The 18,058-nt window shown below is 34.9% G+C and overlaps 1 protein-coding gene across 8 annotated transcripts in view; it reads left to right on the top strand.

The window, feature by feature from the left end:
* The window catches only part of CDH18 (cadherin 18), an 838,900-nt gene that overhangs the window by 550,234 nt on the left and 270,608 nt on the right, over positions 1 to 18,058 (top strand). For all 8 annotated transcript variants that reach the window (XM_084783756.1, XM_084783758.1, XM_084783759.1 and 5 more), the window contains one exon: positions 7,834 to 8,313. In XM_084783756.1, coding sequence (XP_084639882.1) covers positions 8,086 to 8,313 — 228 coding nt within the window. In that variant the 5' untranslated portion in view covers positions 7,834 to 8,085. The remainder of the gene's footprint in view (positions 1 to 7,833; positions 8,314 to 18,058) is intronic.

Raw genomic sequence — 18,058 nt, 5'->3', positions numbered from 1 at the left:
TACAACCATTTCATATTTAATATGCCTGACAGTATCAGTGTTTTTGACGAACCTGTAAAGGAAAAAATGAAGTTGCATTCTCTCAAAACAGAAGACTATTCATCACACACACTGAATTTTAGATTTCAGCTACAAGTTACATTCCAGTTTAGTTTGATGCCTACTTAAAATTTCAAATATTTATTTCACAATAGTTTTATTTCTTCAAGATTTTGATAATATTTATTACTATAAATTATACTTTCTCAGAGTGGCTCCATATATATTAAATAAATTAACACTTGCTCTATGGGCTATTGTTTCTAAGTGAGCACTTCTCTCAGCACTGAGCACAATGTCCCTGTTGCTTTACTCATGAAAATGTCTTTATGTATCCCCAAAATAAAGAAATAGTTCCTAAATAAATGACGTCCAATGTGGTACACCTTATCTAGAATAAGTACTAAAGGTATAGTTGCTTTACATAAGATGAATATATAATACAAGTCTTTAGAAGTTCATGGTGATCTTAACTCTGTTTTATGAGTAAATGCAATAGTATGTGGAAGGATCATTCAGGAAAAATGAGATCAAGCTTTTATGAAGTTAACCTTCAACACACATGAAACAAGAAGATATATGAGTTAACTATACTGTTTACTAATTCTTTGAGAACTAAAAATGTGCATACAATGCTTTTTTTGGGGGGGCGTTGGTTTGGTTTGGTTTGATCTGATTTTTTAAGACAGAGTTTCTATGTGTAGCCTTGGTTCCTGGACTTGCTTTGTAGACCTGGGTAGCTTAGAACTTACAGAGATATGCCTGCCTCTTCCTCCCAAGAGCTGGGATTAAAGGTGTGCACCACGATGCCTGTCACCACACAATGCATTTTGATTATATTTACTCCTCATTGCTATCCTTAAATCCTCCAGATTCATCCTATCTGCCTTGTCAACTTTGTTGCCTTTTAAAAAATATATGTATAGTTTGTATATTCACTTTACATACCTATCGTAGCCCTGTCCCTCCTCTCCTACCAGTCCCACACTCTCATCCCTTTTCTCTATCCCTCCTCCCCTATTTGTCAGAAAAGAGGAGCTGGCCTTCCCCAGAAGAACCCAACCCAGCACATCAAGTCACATCAGGACTGAGCTCATCCTCATCTACTGAGTCTGAGCAAGGCAGCCCTGGTCCTGGAGAAGTGACTAAAAGCAGGCAATAGATTCCATGTCATAGACAGCCCCCACTCAACACACTAGGAGACCTACATGAAGATCAAGTGCCCAACTGTGACGTATGTGTAGGGGTCCGAGGCCCAGTCAATGCATGTTCTGTGGTTGGTGCTTCCCTCTCTGTAAGTCCCCATGAACCTAGGTTAGTTGACCCTGTTCGTCTTCCTGTGGAGTTCTTGTCTCTTCTGGGTCCTTCTGTCATTCCCTGCACTCTTCTGTAAGATTCCCCCAAGCTCCACCTAATGTTTGGCTGTGAATCTCAGGATCTGAATCAATCATCTGCTGGCTAGGGCCTCAGAGGATGGTTGTGTTGGCTCCTGTCTGTAAATGTATCAGAGTATCATTAATCAGGTGTCAGGGGTTGGTTATCTCCCACGGGTTAAGTCTCAGGTTGGGGCTTTAAAAAAATAACAACCCACTGACTCCAAATTGTGCTCCTCATATGCGTGGATTGTGGGCACACTCACTGGGGCAACATCAACTACTAAAGGGCATAACATAGCAAAAACTGATTCCTCCTCCTGCTGTCATCAGCTGCCTGTAGCTCATTAACCAGGGTTGTGCACTGAGTCTCAATCTTCCTGCTGGAATGTAGAATGAATTGATATAGTGCAGAAATTAGGTGGTAACAACTGGCGCTGCGAGTTTATCAGAATTCAGTCATGTCCAGAGGAAAGCATTTTGCTCTTTTCCTCTACTGTCTAACTCTCATAATCTCTTCTGTACCTGTCTTCTTTAGTATCATATAAGCCTAAACCATGCAGGGAGGGATGTAATGTTAATGTTTCATTTTAGGCTTCGCAATGTTCAGATGCTTTCTATACTTTATCCATTTGTGGGTTTCTGCGTTAACTATAGTCCACTGCACAAAAATTTCTGATGACAATGAGCAGGCCTTTGAATAATGTTTTCATTTAACAAAATACTAATACTAATCTACCTTTCTGGCCTGTGAGCTCCTCAGTCATGGCTTCTTATCTAGGTTTATAGTACTATGTATGTGTTTCCTTCTGTGGATCTTGCCTTAAATCCAAACCAATAAGAAAGCAGTTACCACCCCTGTAACATTTATGTTCCTTATCCATCCATGGCCATGGCTTGCAAAGCAAAACATTATGGCATCTCACAATCTCCACAACACACTCACCCCCGGTAAAATGGTAGCACCTTCCAGTACCATGAAGGTTAGAAGAGAATGGAGAAGGAGATCTGACTTTCACACAACCTCTGGTGCCCCATCTCTCACCACGTCTCCTGGATGGGGAGGCCTGGTGGCACTCAGAGGAAGGATAGCAATTTACCAAGAAGAGATTCGATACCCTAAGAGCATATACAGGGGGAGGAGGTCCCCCTCAGTCACAGACATAGGGGAGGGGGAGTAGGGGGGTAAGCAGGAGGGAGGGAGGAATGGGAAGATAAAAGGGATAGGATAACAATTGAGATGTAATATGAATAAATTAATAATAATAAAGAAAGTTAGAAGAGAGGGAGGAAATATCTCAGTTGGTACCAACTTGATTTCTATGGTTTTTGTTACAAAGTTTTTGTTGTCTTCAGTAGTGGGGTCTTACCATCAAGTTCTGGAAAGCAACCAAAAGCAATGACAATAGTCTCTATTGTTTTGTGGGGGTGGTCTCTGGAATATCCCTGGCCAACAACTCAGTAGAGTTATCCCACACCTGGCACTTTTATTTGCCTCTTTATTTGACAACCGATGTCTTTTGAAAGGAGCATTATTATTGTTTATGCAGGTAACTTCATTGACCTCCACATACATTATGTAATAACAAGTTTCTTTGTTTGTTTTTTTCAAATGTGGTATTAGTTACTTCTCACCTTAATACCTTCTGCATCCCACAATCCCATCCTACTCCTCTTCCCACTTAAACCTTGCTTTGCCCTGTTCCTACTCTTTCCCTTCATGCCACTTGTTCTGTGTGATTCCTCCCATCTCAAGGATCCACTACGTTGGCCTCTTATTTCTTGCATTCTTTCAATATGTACACAATAAGGCTCTCCTGTAAGATCTGTGTGTGTTAGAATATTTGACATTTGTATTTCTGAACCTCGGTTACCTCACCTACCTTACTCTTTTTCTATATATTTACTTGTAAATTTTATAATTTCAGTTTTCTTTACTGCTACATAAAGCTTCATTGCATATGGGGGTACCAGAATTTCATTTTCCATTCATCAAGTTAATGGAAATCGAGACTTTCTATGGCATAGCTATCGTGAATTGATAAGACGATCATGAATTGGCACATGTCTCAGAAGCGGAAATAGCCTCTGCACATGTCACTGGAGTGGTGCTATAGGTCATATTGTAGATCTACAGGAATAGTTTGTGACACCTCCACAGTAATGGCACCAGCTAACACCCCTAGCAACACGGGAGTTTTTGTCATTTGTTTTCTTGACTTTAGGCATTCTGATTGGGGGAAGAGGTTTCACTTTGCATTTTCTAACAACCAAGGGCACTGAACACTTTTTAAAAAATATTTCTTACTCATTTGTTATTCATTTTTTCTTTTGGGAAATCTTGTTCAGTCAGTTCAGTGTCCTATTTTTTAATTATAATTAATGAAGGAATTGTGGTAGGACATACTGAAGAAGTGGACTGGAAAGATTCGCGAGCTGAAGGTCAGCATTGGTTATATACTTTTGATTAAGATTATATTTCTTTTTTAAAAAAAGATTTATTTATTATTATGTATATAGTGCTCTGTCTGCATGTACAGCTGCATGCCTGAAGAGGGCATCATATCACATTATAGATGGTTGTGAGCCACCGTGTGGTTGCTGGGAATTGAACTAAAGGCCTCTGGAAGAGCAGTCAGTGGTCTTAACCTCTGAGGCAACTTTCCAGCCCCAGGAATATATTTCTTTTTAATATAAAATAGTTTAAGGCTTTTTAAAATATAAGATTTCATTGGTTTTTAAAAAGTGGTTCCAGTTAAATATCTTATTTACAAGAAATAATGTTTAGAGTGTAAAATAGAAATATGAATCTCCAAAAGCAAAAATAGAATTTGCATATCGTCCTTTAAAATGAGCACTACAAGCTAGAAATCCCGGTGTTATTGGTATTATTAACTCCTTTTAGAAAAGTGATTCCTTCCATATTTCAGCGATGAAACCCTGCAAGCAATGTCAGACACACTCAGGCAGAACACAGAGCAAAAAGGAAAGTGGTCTTTTTTATATTAGTTCACATAGTCTATTTTTTGGAAATTACATTTTGGAGTATTATTATAATAGCATTCATACCAGAAATTATTTTTTTAAAAACCATTTTTTGGAAAGCAAAAAATATAATTATTAAAAGAGTATCTTACAGCCATCAAACTAATGAGACTCCATAAGATTATGCTTAGAGCAAAGGAAGAATTAATGTGGGAAAGACCAAGAAGAGACATGTACTTCCCGATGGAGGGGAACAGCGTGTGGCTTCAATGCATGCAGCCATTTTTGGACTATGACATATTTGCTGAACCATGAAATTATGTTCACAAGTGCAATAGTTCTGTTTGTTCCTTTCTCATTCCAGCAATGCATTCATCACATTTCATAACATTGATGAGATTAAAATTTTATGTTTATATAGATGAAAATGCACTTAAAGGTTTTTGCAATGGTACACAAGATCAACATTGTAAAGAAAATCACCCATTCAACATATTGGTAATGCATTTCAAAATTCACTTTCTTCACTTTGCACTCATGAATTATGCTTTGTTAAATAACAGCATAAAGGGCAAAGATGTTAATTTCATTTGAAAATCACACCAAGTGGTGAGAAAGCATTAAGATAATAACACCTTCTATATATTTGTCACATTGGCTTCGAAGAAGAGTTACTAAAAATCTTTCTTAAATTCATGAGTTGACAAAATCTGTGTGAAATTAAAAATATACCACCAAAATAATTTGGTACTAAGTAGAAAGAAGGAAGGTAATTACTTAAGCCAAATGTTTTAGTAGATGTGAATATTATGATTTAAGTAATTTTTGTTATTCAAATGTGAACATTGAGGAATTATTTTATAAAAAAAAAGGATTCATAATAAATTTTGTGGGGTCTGACTCTTTCTAGTGCCCATACAACTTTCAATGTAGAATAACACACATCTTTATTATAAGCTACAGGGAATATTGAATTATATTAAGTCACTGGAAAAATATATCTTTGATCTCACAACATAGTGAAAAATTTGAATAGCACATTTTCAGATGTTTTAGATATAATTCCAGTTCCAATACTATATTATTCCTGTAGTGTCAGTTAAAAAAATGTAAAATCCATTCAAATTTATCAGAAAAATTGCTAACAGATTAAAAATCATACTGGTGGTCTTAAGCATTTTCATTCCTAACCATCTGATGGCATTTTCCAATTAAACATAACTATCAGGCTACGAAGGATGATTCATTTTGTTTTATTAACAATTAACTATAACTTTATGCCTACCTGAATACAATTCACTTAACTTGACATGATAACTCAGGTTTATATGATGGGTGGAAAATTAATAAGGAATAAAGTAAAACATCTCATGCTTCCTATAAAAAGTTACATTTCCTTTAACTATAAAGTATAAGGTGAAATTCTGGACACTTGTTACATGAACAAATAAAAATTTTTCTTTTGGTAATTTTATCATTGTTTTTCTTTCAAGCCTTTCTTGATACAGCTGCTAAAACTGTGTGCTAAAATAAAACCTTTATTGAAGCCATTCCCCAACTTGGAAATCTGTCTTGCTTGGATATCCAATAAGTCCAGACATTAGGACATTCTGAAAAGCACCTAAGAAAATATTTGGCCAATGATCATCAAATTGATGTTGTCACTCATGCTTGACTATGTCAACCTGTGCCCAATTCTGGGGAGATTTTCAACTGCATAGATTTTTTCCAATGGGCATCATCTTTTCTATTCCATATTTTCTTAATAACTAAGCATTTTATTTGCCTACTTGATTTTCTTATAATATTGAGAGAAAATTTGGTATATATTTAAAAGTTATATGTGTAATAGATGAATAACTGTTTCATTATTTTCATAATTAATTTAATAATCACTTTATAGCATCGTCACAGACTCCTCTTTTCTCTCCTCCCAGTCCCACCCTATCATCCCCTCCCCATCACTCCTTTCTTGTTCTCCTCAGAGAAGAGGAGGTTACCCCCTGGGTACCAACCCACTTTGCCAAATTGCAGCAGGACTAAGCTGCAATGAGACCAGACAAGGCAGCCCAGCTAAGGGAAAGTGATTCAAAGGCAGGTAACAGAATCAGAGGCAGCCCCTACTCCAATGGTTGTTTTTACTTGATATTGGGATTAAATTGTAAACGTTCATCTTTCTCTTCTATCCTTTAATTTCATGGCATCTTTTATATTAATTGTCATTGATGGCACATATAACTTTGTACATACATATGCATCACTAACTACAGTTTAACTCTGTGTAGTGTTACTTTCATGCATATTTTCAGGGCTGCCCATTAGCCACTGTAAAGAAATTTGCTATATTTGTTCTCCAAATTGACTTCCTCTCCCTCACTCAGACTTAGTGGCTTGCTTTCATTCTTCATATAGGGTTGATGCGTCATGGACTTTACCCACCCCCTGTCCCAGTATGGTATGTTCATTGGTGTATTACTTGTTCAGCTCATGTTTGTGTAGTCATGTTGGTGAGAATTTATGGCTATTTCTTCTTATGTTACTAGAAAATACAATTTCACAGCAAACTCTCTGTTTTTCTGGCTCTTCCATTCTTTCTACCCAATCTTCCACAATGATCCCTGTTTAGGAAAAGGAATGCTTTTCCCTGTTTCCATTGGAAATGGACTCCAGATCTCCAACTTTTGATTGCTTGTGGTTTTCTGAAGTATTCTTTGTCTATTGAAAGAAGTTTTCTTGACAGTCATGAAGGATATATTTATCTCTGTGTATAATAACAGGTGTTTATAGCATGTTGTTAGTAAATTATTGGTTGTAGATTTTTATGTAGTACTAATTTGTAATATACACATCAGTATTTATTATATCTCACAAAAGTATAAGTATAGCATTACATATATAAGTAGGTGTATAATTAATGATGAATATTGAAGGTAAGAAACTACATAAAATGCATTAAAGCACAAGAGTTTGTGTACGTTTGAAAATATTTACACATTTTGAATTATTTTTTTTAGTTAATTTTCTTATTGCAGGAAACAATACCATACAAGAAGTAGCTTAGGGGAGGTAGTAACTATGTTATAGTTTCAGTGAGTTTCAGAGGGTGTAATCTGTCATGATGATGAAAGCAAGCAATAGGAGTGTGAGTTCTGTGTTTACATATAGCCAGAATCAGTGATCAGGAAGAGATACATGTAAGTTCAGCTCTTTCTCCTCTCTTCCATTTTTAGTCTGTACAGAATCCTGTTCCATGGGGTGTAAAAATTTCCTTAGTCAAATCTCTTCAAAAATAACTACATAGCAGGGCCCAGTGGTGTGTCTTCTAGACAAATCCACACTAATCACCTGCATGGTTCAAAGTAGTAAACCTTGTATTTAGTACATGTAGTTAAAATTCACATGTTTAGTGATGTGTGCAATTCTGTCTTCTCAATAGGTAGAAAATGATGACCTCTGCTAATCTACAGTGACAGCTTGGGATCCAATGGCTGCCACCATGATTCCACCCCTGAATAAGGATGTAAATATGGTCTGACCTTTCCGTGATGGGCAGCTAAATCATGGACAGATTAAATGACCTACTTTGGACTGTCCTTCCAAAAGATGCTTTGGCTTCTCTCTTGAATGCACACTGAGCCCTCGTAGGCCACGAAGACAAGAAGGACTGTGAACGGGAAGTAATCTTACAATGAAAATTACGAGCACATCTTGCATCTGTCCAGTCCTCGTGTGTCTCTGTTTTGTGCAGAGGTGTTATGGAACTGCTCACCACAACTCCATCAAGGTGACCCGAAACCAAACCAAACACACTGAAGGGGAAACAGAAGTTCATCATCGTCCCAAGAGGGGATGGGTTTGGAACCAGTTCTTTGTTTTAGAAGAACATATGGGACCAGATCCACAGTATGTTGGAAAAGTAAGTTTGTTTTGATTTCTCTGGAACTGTCTGGTAGTTTTTCTTCTTTTGAGAAATTGTGGTATGAGATGAAAGGTGGAGCTAGAAAATGAATGAAGAGATAAAGACATTTATTACATTATAGAAAGCTGTTCCATTGACTAGAAAACTCAAATTGTGGAAAACAGGCACTGTCCTTCAGATTATATCAGTTTAAAAAGTGATTCACATATACTGAATTACTCTTTCCACCAGTTTTGCTATCTTCTCTTCTAATTAAAACACGTTTAATTGGACATGCAAATAAGTGCCTTTTTTTCTGTGTCATAAAGTTGTATTAAAATTCACAATTTTTATCATTGGTCCACAGCTGTTGCCTGATAAGTTATGTTTTTCTGGCTAATGGATATGATGTTAAAATAACACTTTATACAAACAAACTAAAAACTACCACAACAAAACCCACAAAAGCCCAGTGGAATATGGTTTTACTAAAAAATACACTATGTATTTTATCAACAGAGAATTTATACTAGAAGGGATAATGATATATTTTGGTGTGTGAAAATTTCAGAACATTAATAAAAGTAGTGTCAAAGATTAGCCTGCTTTTAGACTGGTAATAAATGAGTATTAGACACATCTGATTCTCAATAGGAAAAATGCTGAAAATCAGTTCAGAGGGAAGAGGAAAAATATTTAATAAAAAAAAGAAAATAAAAATTGAAAACAAAATAAAACAAAAAATAAATTAACACTTTAGCTCCTATTGTTAATATTTATTTCACTTTAGATGGACATATTATCTAATATCTAAAAATAATTTTAACATATATATCTACATACATATATAATTTAACATATATATATATATGTTAATACATCACATACATATGTTGCTTTGTTTTCAATATATGTTAACCGTGCATGGTAATAAAAATCAAAAGAGAATGTAGTTAGCAAATTATTAATAATGTCAGATCAAGTTTTGTTCTTTTAAAAATCGAGTTGCATGTCAATATCTTGATGCATTACTTTCACTCTAGAGCAGACAATGAAGTGGGAAAGCTTACTCACAACTGGTTGCTTATTTGTGGAGGTAGCTGCACTTCCCTCCATTTAATGCCCATCAGAGAAGCAGTTTGCACAGAAGTCAGATCACTGACTGCAGCCACAGCTCCTTCCTTCTCCCTGAAGGAGACTGCTTTGGTTTTGGGTTTTGCTTTATCTATTGGTTAAAGATATAGTCCTTGTTCCAGACCATGGTACTTCCTTTGCATGTAGGCTGTGCAGGATCAAAAGCAACCTGTTTTATAACACGGCCATCAGGGAGTCTGGGGAGTCTGTTCTTCCTAGAAACCAAGAGGTCAGTTTATAAAACACAGAAAAAGATCTAAAACAATTCTCCAATATTCACATCTAAATGAAACAAATAATTCATCTCTCATTTTGTACTTTTGCCCTGCAGTGTGTTTCATGAAATGGCAAATACATCAATATTTAAACATAGCATAATGAGTTGCAAATAATTTTTTTATAAACTTCTAATTCCATTGAACAGACAATCCTTTAATTTTTAAAAATAAAATCAAAACAGAAGAAACAGAAGTATCGGTTATTTGGAGAAAATGGAAAAACACTTTAATATTAAAAAGTTACACATATTTAATGTTAATTTGAATAAATATGAAAACATAATTTTTGAAGGGAAGAGGGAAGGGTGGGGCAGCTTTTTCCTTCCTCTCTGCCATAACTAGTCTAAAGAAATATGATGCTTCAATGAAAGGATCCCTTCTAAGCAATTTCTAGGACACGATACCATGAATTTGTAGTTGAAAACTTCTGAACATTAGGCAGGTTTGAAGGTTCATAGTGTAAAGTCTCACTTGCTCATGTTTTAATAGAAAAGTCGCATGGATGAAGGATGACCCCAAAATATGTGGACACTTACATAACCAACAACATTTCTTTAGTTCCACATGGATTGTGGTTGTTTGGATTGAGTAGCTATAGCACAAAAGGGGAACAGGATTTAAAATTTTCAATATTGCTAATTACAGAATATTTAAGTTAGGGCTGGCACCTGGAGTAAAATGCTAGATGGAATTTTATTGTCTCCCTCTTGTGTAGGACATATGCAAATAATCAAAGAAGCTATGAATTCATTAAAGTGATATCTATATGTAGTCCAGAGACAGTGTTTCATAGGGTTCCTCACTTTTTTGTGCTCTTATAGTATTCCAAAACATTCCTGAGCCTCACAGGTGTGATAAAGATGTACATTTTAAATATGAACACTCAGTCTGTTATTCTCAGGCTTCTAACCAGTTAAACATCTCTCCAGTGACTCCTGTCCTCTGTAAAAAGACGCTTGTCTGACTGAAACTGAGAGAAGCACAGGTCAAATGAGTATAAACATTAATATTTAGGAGACAATATTACCAGTTAGCAAAATAAAAATGACCAATACTGTCTTAAAGCTTGTGACATCCTAGCCTGGAATTTAACATTATTAAATAAAGTAACAGGCTTGAAATACTCCTCTGTGGAACAGGCCATAAATACAAGGAGAGAACATTTACTCATAAATATCCTGTTATTATTACACAAGTGTGAAGATCTTGAAAGACAGGTCAGTTTTGTCCTATGAAGGGTCCAGTTAGAGATTAAATCATTGTTTTTTTTTCTTCGCAGCAGCCTGTATATACTATGTACCTTCTAATACTATGAGAGCTAGCTCCCCATGATGGGGTTACCTGGTCATACACCCAAAAGATGTGGCATCATCAGCAATAGGGTCTTACCATGGTGTTATGGCAGATAATCAAAGGCAATGCCAATAGTATGTGTTGTTTCAGAGACTTCTGGGATACACCTCACCAAAATCTCCTAAGGAGATATCCCATGCCTTAGAGTGCAATTCCATGTAATAACTCATGTCTTTTGGGAGCAAAAATTTCCATCCGCTCAGGATAATTTTGTCGAAATCCTTTTCAAGGTTTATTTTGAAATTATATTACAAATTAGTGACTTTCCACTATGCTCCTACACATACTGAATTTTGATTAAGACTGACTACTTTTGCTTCTCCTCCATCCTGGTTCCTGAATATGAGAACTACTAGTATTATCTCCCTCTTTTCTCGTGTCACACAGATTCTACTACATGCGCCATGTTTTTATTGTTTAATGATAGAAGGCTTCTGCATAATGTTTTATGAACCCTTACTTTATGTTACCTGTATCCCTATATTGACCCCATTTTTTCCATACCTCTTTCTGCTTAAACTTAGCACCTCCAGTAGTCCACAATCGTACTTTTCATTTTTCCACAGTTTATTATCCTAAGTTTTAATGTATCCTACTATTCTTATTTTCATTTGTATTCCACATTAAACTGTAAAATTTTTTGAGCTAGTATCTGAATATGAGAGCAACCTTGTGGAATTTTTATGTCTGCTTTATATTTTGTTTTAATGAAAAAAAACATGTTTACTTCAAATATTTGTATATGACCATCATCTATATTGTATATAATTAAATAATTAAGAATAAAGGCTTTATATAATTTAGGGTAGATTAATAGAACCATTTTACTGAATTTACCTTCAGTTTTCCTATGTTGATATAAAGATAGATATGATAAAAAGTTAATAAATACTAGGACTTTATGATGAAGTAATTATACCATACTTTATTAAATTGTGCAATACTTTATGTAACCATCATGATTATCGCTATACTTGAGCCATAAAGTATTGAAGATATCAAGTAAATCTATTAAAAAACTGGGACAGACGGGAGGACATCCTATTGGGACTCTAGATGAGAGAAGCATGGGAGAATAGCAAAGTAGAAGGATCCAGAAGGTCCTAGAAACCTACAAGTAGAACATTATGATAGGCAGATTTGGGCACAGGGGTCCTGCTCAAACTAAGGCACCAGCCAAGGACAATACAGGCAGTAAACTTTAAACCCCTACCCAGATCTAGCCAATGGACAGGACATTCTCCACAGTAGAGTGGAGAGTGGGATATGACTTTCTCACGCACTCTGGTGCCTCACATTTGACCATGACCCCTGGAGGGGGAGACATAGTGGCACTCAGAGGAAGGACAGCAGGTTACCAAGAATAGACTTGATACCCTATGAGCATATACAGGGGGAGGTAATTCCCCTCAGGAACAGTCATAGGGGAGGGGAATAAGGGGAAAATGGAAGGGAGGGAAGAATGGGAGGATACAAGGAATGGGATAACCGTTGAGATGTAACAAGAATAAATTAATAAAAAATTTTTTAAAATGCAGTGAGCAAATCTATCTCACTTTTACTCTCCCCTTTCACCCAACAATGTAGATTGAAGAGCATTACTCTTCTGTGGGTTTAATAAGCAACTAAAATCATGTAGAAGTTAAAAGTGAACTCTAAGAATCTGTAACAAATATGATCATCATTTTGTTACATATCTGAGGCAATGAGAAACAAGCTCAGAACTGCAAAGTGACGTTTTGGTGTTTGTGGGATTTGTAAGGACAACATCAGAGAACAATTAATATATCAAATTATATAGTTAAAATAATTTCTAGTTTGTAAAGTGTGAAATTATTGAAAGCTTTGATGATGGCTTCAGTTTTCTGTACTTTTGTTTACAGAGAATAAACCAGTAAATCTTTTTTTTGGATTGAAATATCAAATATTTATATGAAATATACAAATTTAAGATTAAAAAAAGAAAATATCATACATTATTGAGATGTTCAGCTTTTCAGAAAAAATTCAGAATTTTAATGTCAAAGGACTCTGAATTAATATTTAATTATACAGCCAAAAATGGACCCAGTAACTATTTCATATCATCAGGTTGATAAATTTTGAAGTTGAAAAGTTCATATTATTAAAATATGATATTTGAAATTCAAATGAATAACAGACAGCATGAATACATCGTGCCTTGTTAATTCAGAATTATGGATTACATTTTATGGGTCATCTAATCCTTTAGAAGCCTATGTGACTTTAGATCTAGAAGGAACTAAGCACAGCAAAGGGAAATTTGATTTAACAGGTATCTCAGTTAAGTTTAACTGACTTTTAATTATATGATAATCATATCATATATAGAAGGTTATTTAAATTTTTAGATAATAATTTATATTTTATTTGAGTAATTAAATGACCAAATTAATGAATTTTTTAGTTTTTTACAGATTTAATTTATTTTTTAAAACTTACCAATGAAAAACAATGCATGTCATAAGAATAACAGCATAATTAATATATTACATTGCAACTTATATAGAACTATAAATGCACTACTAATGTGTGTGTGTGTGTGTGTGTGTGTGTGTGTGTGTGTGCGCGTGCGTGCATGTGTTAATATTCATGCAGGTAAACGGCAAAGTTCCTAACTACTGGGGGACTTGACCTCAAGGGCTATTCACAATTACTGGTGAAAATTTTCTTCAGAGTTACTTTATCTACACATTTCATATTGGGACAATGAGAAGATTCTAGGATATATAAACCATAAAGAAGAATAATGACTTTTCAAATAAAATCAAATAAATAAATAAACAAACAAATAAATAAATAAATAAAATGAAGCTGCACATGTATTTTTGCAGTGGTATCATATTAAATTATAATTCATCTTAATGGTCTAACATTGACTTGTTCATGCTGTAAAGACTCTTCTCTGAGGAAGCTTACATTTAAGAGTACTGGGACAAAGATGTGAACACATGGATGCACATTTATGTCATGACACTCTGAAATTACAAACTTTTTTATATTGAAGTTTGTGTAACTATTATTTACACTATATAATCCAACATTTACAGAAATATAGTGTTATTTGTTCTTGCATTCATTTTGGTGTTAATTTGCTTTTTTCTTAATTCAGAACATTCTTTTCAACATACTGTCTAACTGATTTATTTACAATGTGATAATAACTTCAGTTTATATATTGCTGTTATTTTCCCAAATTAAACACAAAAGAACATATACTTTAAACTTTTATCTGTTTTTGTTTGTTTTTTCCTTTATCCATGATGACCTATAAGATAATTTTTAATATTTTGATTTATTATTTAAATTATTGCATGTAATGCATTAGATTATCACGATTAATTTTTCAAATGTACTAATTATGTTTAGCAGTCACATGATACTTCTTATGCATCTTTTTTTAATTTTTTAAAAATTTTTATTAATTTATTCTGGTTACATCTCAATGGTTATTCCATCCCTTGTATCCTCCCATTCTTCCCTCCCTCCCATTTTCCCCTTATTCCCCTCCCCTATGACTGTTCCCAAGGGGGATTTCCTCCCCCTGTATATGCTCATAGGGTATCAAGTCTATTCTTGGTAACCTGCTATCCTTCCTCTGAGTGCCACCAGGTCTCCCCCTCCAGGAGACATGGTCAAATATGAGGCACCAGAGTACGTGTGAAAGTCATATCCCACTCTCCAATCAACTGTGGAGAATGTTCTGCCCACTGGCTAGATCTGGGTAGAGGTTTAAAGTTTACTGCCTGTATTGTCCTTGGCTGGTGCCTTAGTTTGAGCAGGACCCCTGAGCCCAAATCTGCCTGTCATAATGTTCTACTTGTAGGTTTCTAGGACCCTCTGGATCCTTCTACTTTGCTATTCTCCCATGCTTCTCTCATCTAGAGTCCCAATAGGATGTCCTCCCCTCTGTCCCAGTTTTCTGGTAAGTGAAGGCTTTCGTGGGACATGCCCCTTGGGCTAGTATGCAGATATAAGTGAGTATTCTTATGCATCTTAACTCTCTTTTCCTAAATTTGATAGCTGTATACCTTTTGTGATCATATGTGTGTTGGTTTTCTAAGAAATGCAAAGAACAGCTGATCTTTTAATCCGAACAAACACATTATTTTATGCATGTAAACAAACATTTTTATTTCCTATGCACTGATATTTTAAATTTTAATTTAAAAAACAACATTACTGAAAAACAAATAAATACGCAACAAAGATGAAAGCTTAGGTTATATTCTTTACTGGATATTAATTAACCACCAAAAATATAAGTAGGTCAGTTGCACGTTTGATTTTTATTTAAATTGTAAAAAATATAAATTTTATTTGCTTGATATAGAATTCAGGTAAGATGGATTTTAGCCAAATGATAGGATATTATCAGATTTATAAACCATTTTTAATACTCATGGTAAAATTGTCATTTTCTGTCTGTATCGGCTATTTTGATGATCATGTACATATGTTTATATATATTTTTTCTAAGTAGAAATAGGATAATTCTCTTACTGGGATTAAATACTTTCATAATAATAGGGACATGAAAAAATAAGCTACTGTCCAAAATAAAATATGTAATTATTTTCGAAAGAGTATATTGGTATTTACCTTTAAACCAGACACTTGGGATGTGGAGAAATGTAGTTTGGAGTTGAAGGCCCTCCTAATATATACACTAAATCCAAGAAGCCCAAGCTTCATTTGATAATGTCTCAAAAGTCAGATTATTGGAAGCACAAACATCCTGACATTCACAGATTATGAGGGAAAACAGGAATTTTAACCACATAGAGTTGTCTCCTCAAAGGAGGAAATAGATACCTGTTTTCCATGCAGAAGATTGAGTGTGGATGTCATTAATGACCTGGTTACCACTACTGTTTGTAGAACCAAATCCCCTATAATATCCTTCCTAGACTCTCCTCTAGATATTTACTTTTATTTTTGTTTCATGCTCCATCTTTGGAGGAAATGTCACATATCCTTTATAGCTTGATGGTATCTATGTTTTCTTGGGTCTTACACCAGATCCTAGGTCCTTAAGCTATAGATCTCATCTTCATAGTCACATGCACTTGAGGGTCAAAGTAATTAATGCCTTCTTGTGGAGTGGGGGTTGTCTTATACCAGGAAGCCTTTTTCCAAAATTGAACCATGTTTATATATGCTTACCATGAACAGCCTGGTGTCAAACTCGCTAGAAGTTAGAAATGTCACCAACTGAATCATATTTAATTGAATTTTGATATGTTCTTCCTTGTCTCTTGACAGCAATGATGCTTGTAGGACCCCATATTAAACAAGTATACAAAAAGGAAATGATTGTTTTGGCCTCGATATAATATCTTCCAAGAAGGTCTAATTAACCTCTTTGCCAACTTAAAATTTTTTGTTTGTTTTAAGGCACTGTCTCATGCATCTTAGCCTGGCTTCAAACTTCCTATTTTTTTTTTTTTGGATGGCTTTCAAACCTTATATCTACTACCGTCACCTACCAAAAGCCGGTATTTCATATACAAACACACATCTAGCTTAATTTATTCATTTTGATCTACAGTATATTTGAAAATGCAAGTACTTTGCATCATGTATAACAAAATGTTTTTGTTACAAGGTAAATTTACAAGAGTAGTGTTTTATGAACTATATGTTATAATGTCAGTTAGGATGATACCTTCAGACCTATTCATAATATATATTCAGGTATCCATTTTTATGTTGAAAGACTAGGAAGGAATTGTATTTATCTAGTATGTAAGCGGTTTATATCATTTTTCCAAAGAATATAATTTTTGTAGACAAGAATAAAGGTACATTGAAAAGGCAGCTCCCATGAGTATTTTTTCAACCAGTATTATTTTTTTTAAAAAGGAATAAATTCTTGAGCTAAGAGTAACATTTTCATTCATAGAAAATAGAAACCATGTGGCGAACTATGATTTATGCTCATGCTAACTGTAAAGGACAAGGAAGCTCCTTTCACAGTAGTATAGATGATGGCAGACTCACAGTTGAGAAAAAGAGACATAGAAAGCATCTGTGACAGACCTTACCCTCATCGCACCCCCAAAATAGCAGCCTAGAAAGGAAATCATCCAAGATAACCCTTACAATTTGTGATAAGGATGCTCAAGTAGTACATTCTACTATCAATGGCTTCTGGTAGGGGTGCATGTGTGGAAGGACTCTATATCTAAGGGGACAGCCAGTGGGAGTTTGACCATGCTCCACTGAGTAGATTATATGTTCACAGCTTAGACTTGTTCTTTTATTTTTTTCTTTCTTTGTGGCGGTGGTGGCAGAGCAGGCCACAATGATGGAGGAGGTGAACCTAGCCTTACTGGCAAATGTGATCAGGGTTCATAATGTGAGATATCCAAATAATAAATAAAAATAGTACATTAAAAAAAGAAAAAAAGAAAAGGAGACTGGCAAAATGTATTTATGGGAAAAAGGAGTTGGCTCCAGTGGAATTTTAGGAGTTGCATATCAAATGTGACTTAGTGCTTAAAGGCTACCAAGAATAGCATGAATCCAGGTCACTTTTAGAGGAGTACAGAAGGGACAGAAATCAGTGGCTGTGGATGACTTACAAAAATATGTGGGGAGCAACCATGAACTCATTGGCACAAGAGACAACTTCCTGAACAGAACATCAACAGCTCAGGCTTTAAGATCAACTATTAATAAATGGGACCTTGTGAAACTGAAAATCTTCTGTAAGGCAAAAGACATTGTCAATAGAAGAAAAAATGGCACCTTCCAAATTGGGAAAAAGTCTTTACCATCAGTATATCAGCCAGAAGGCTAATATCCAAAATATATAAAGAACTCAAGAAATTAAACATAAACAAATGAAATAATCCTATTTTAAAATGGGGTACAGAGTTAAACACAATTCTCAATAAAGGAATCTCAAATGTCTGAGAAACATTTAAAGAAATACTCAATGACATCCATGAAATGCAAATCAAAAGGACTCT

Source organism: Acomys minous (assembly GCF_964271855.1).
Source record: "Acomys minous genome assembly, chromosome: 5".
NCBI classification, from domain to species: Eukaryota; Metazoa; Chordata; class Mammalia; order Rodentia; family Muridae; genus Acomys; species Acomys minous.
This window is presented reverse-complemented; position numbering and strand designations above follow the sequence as displayed.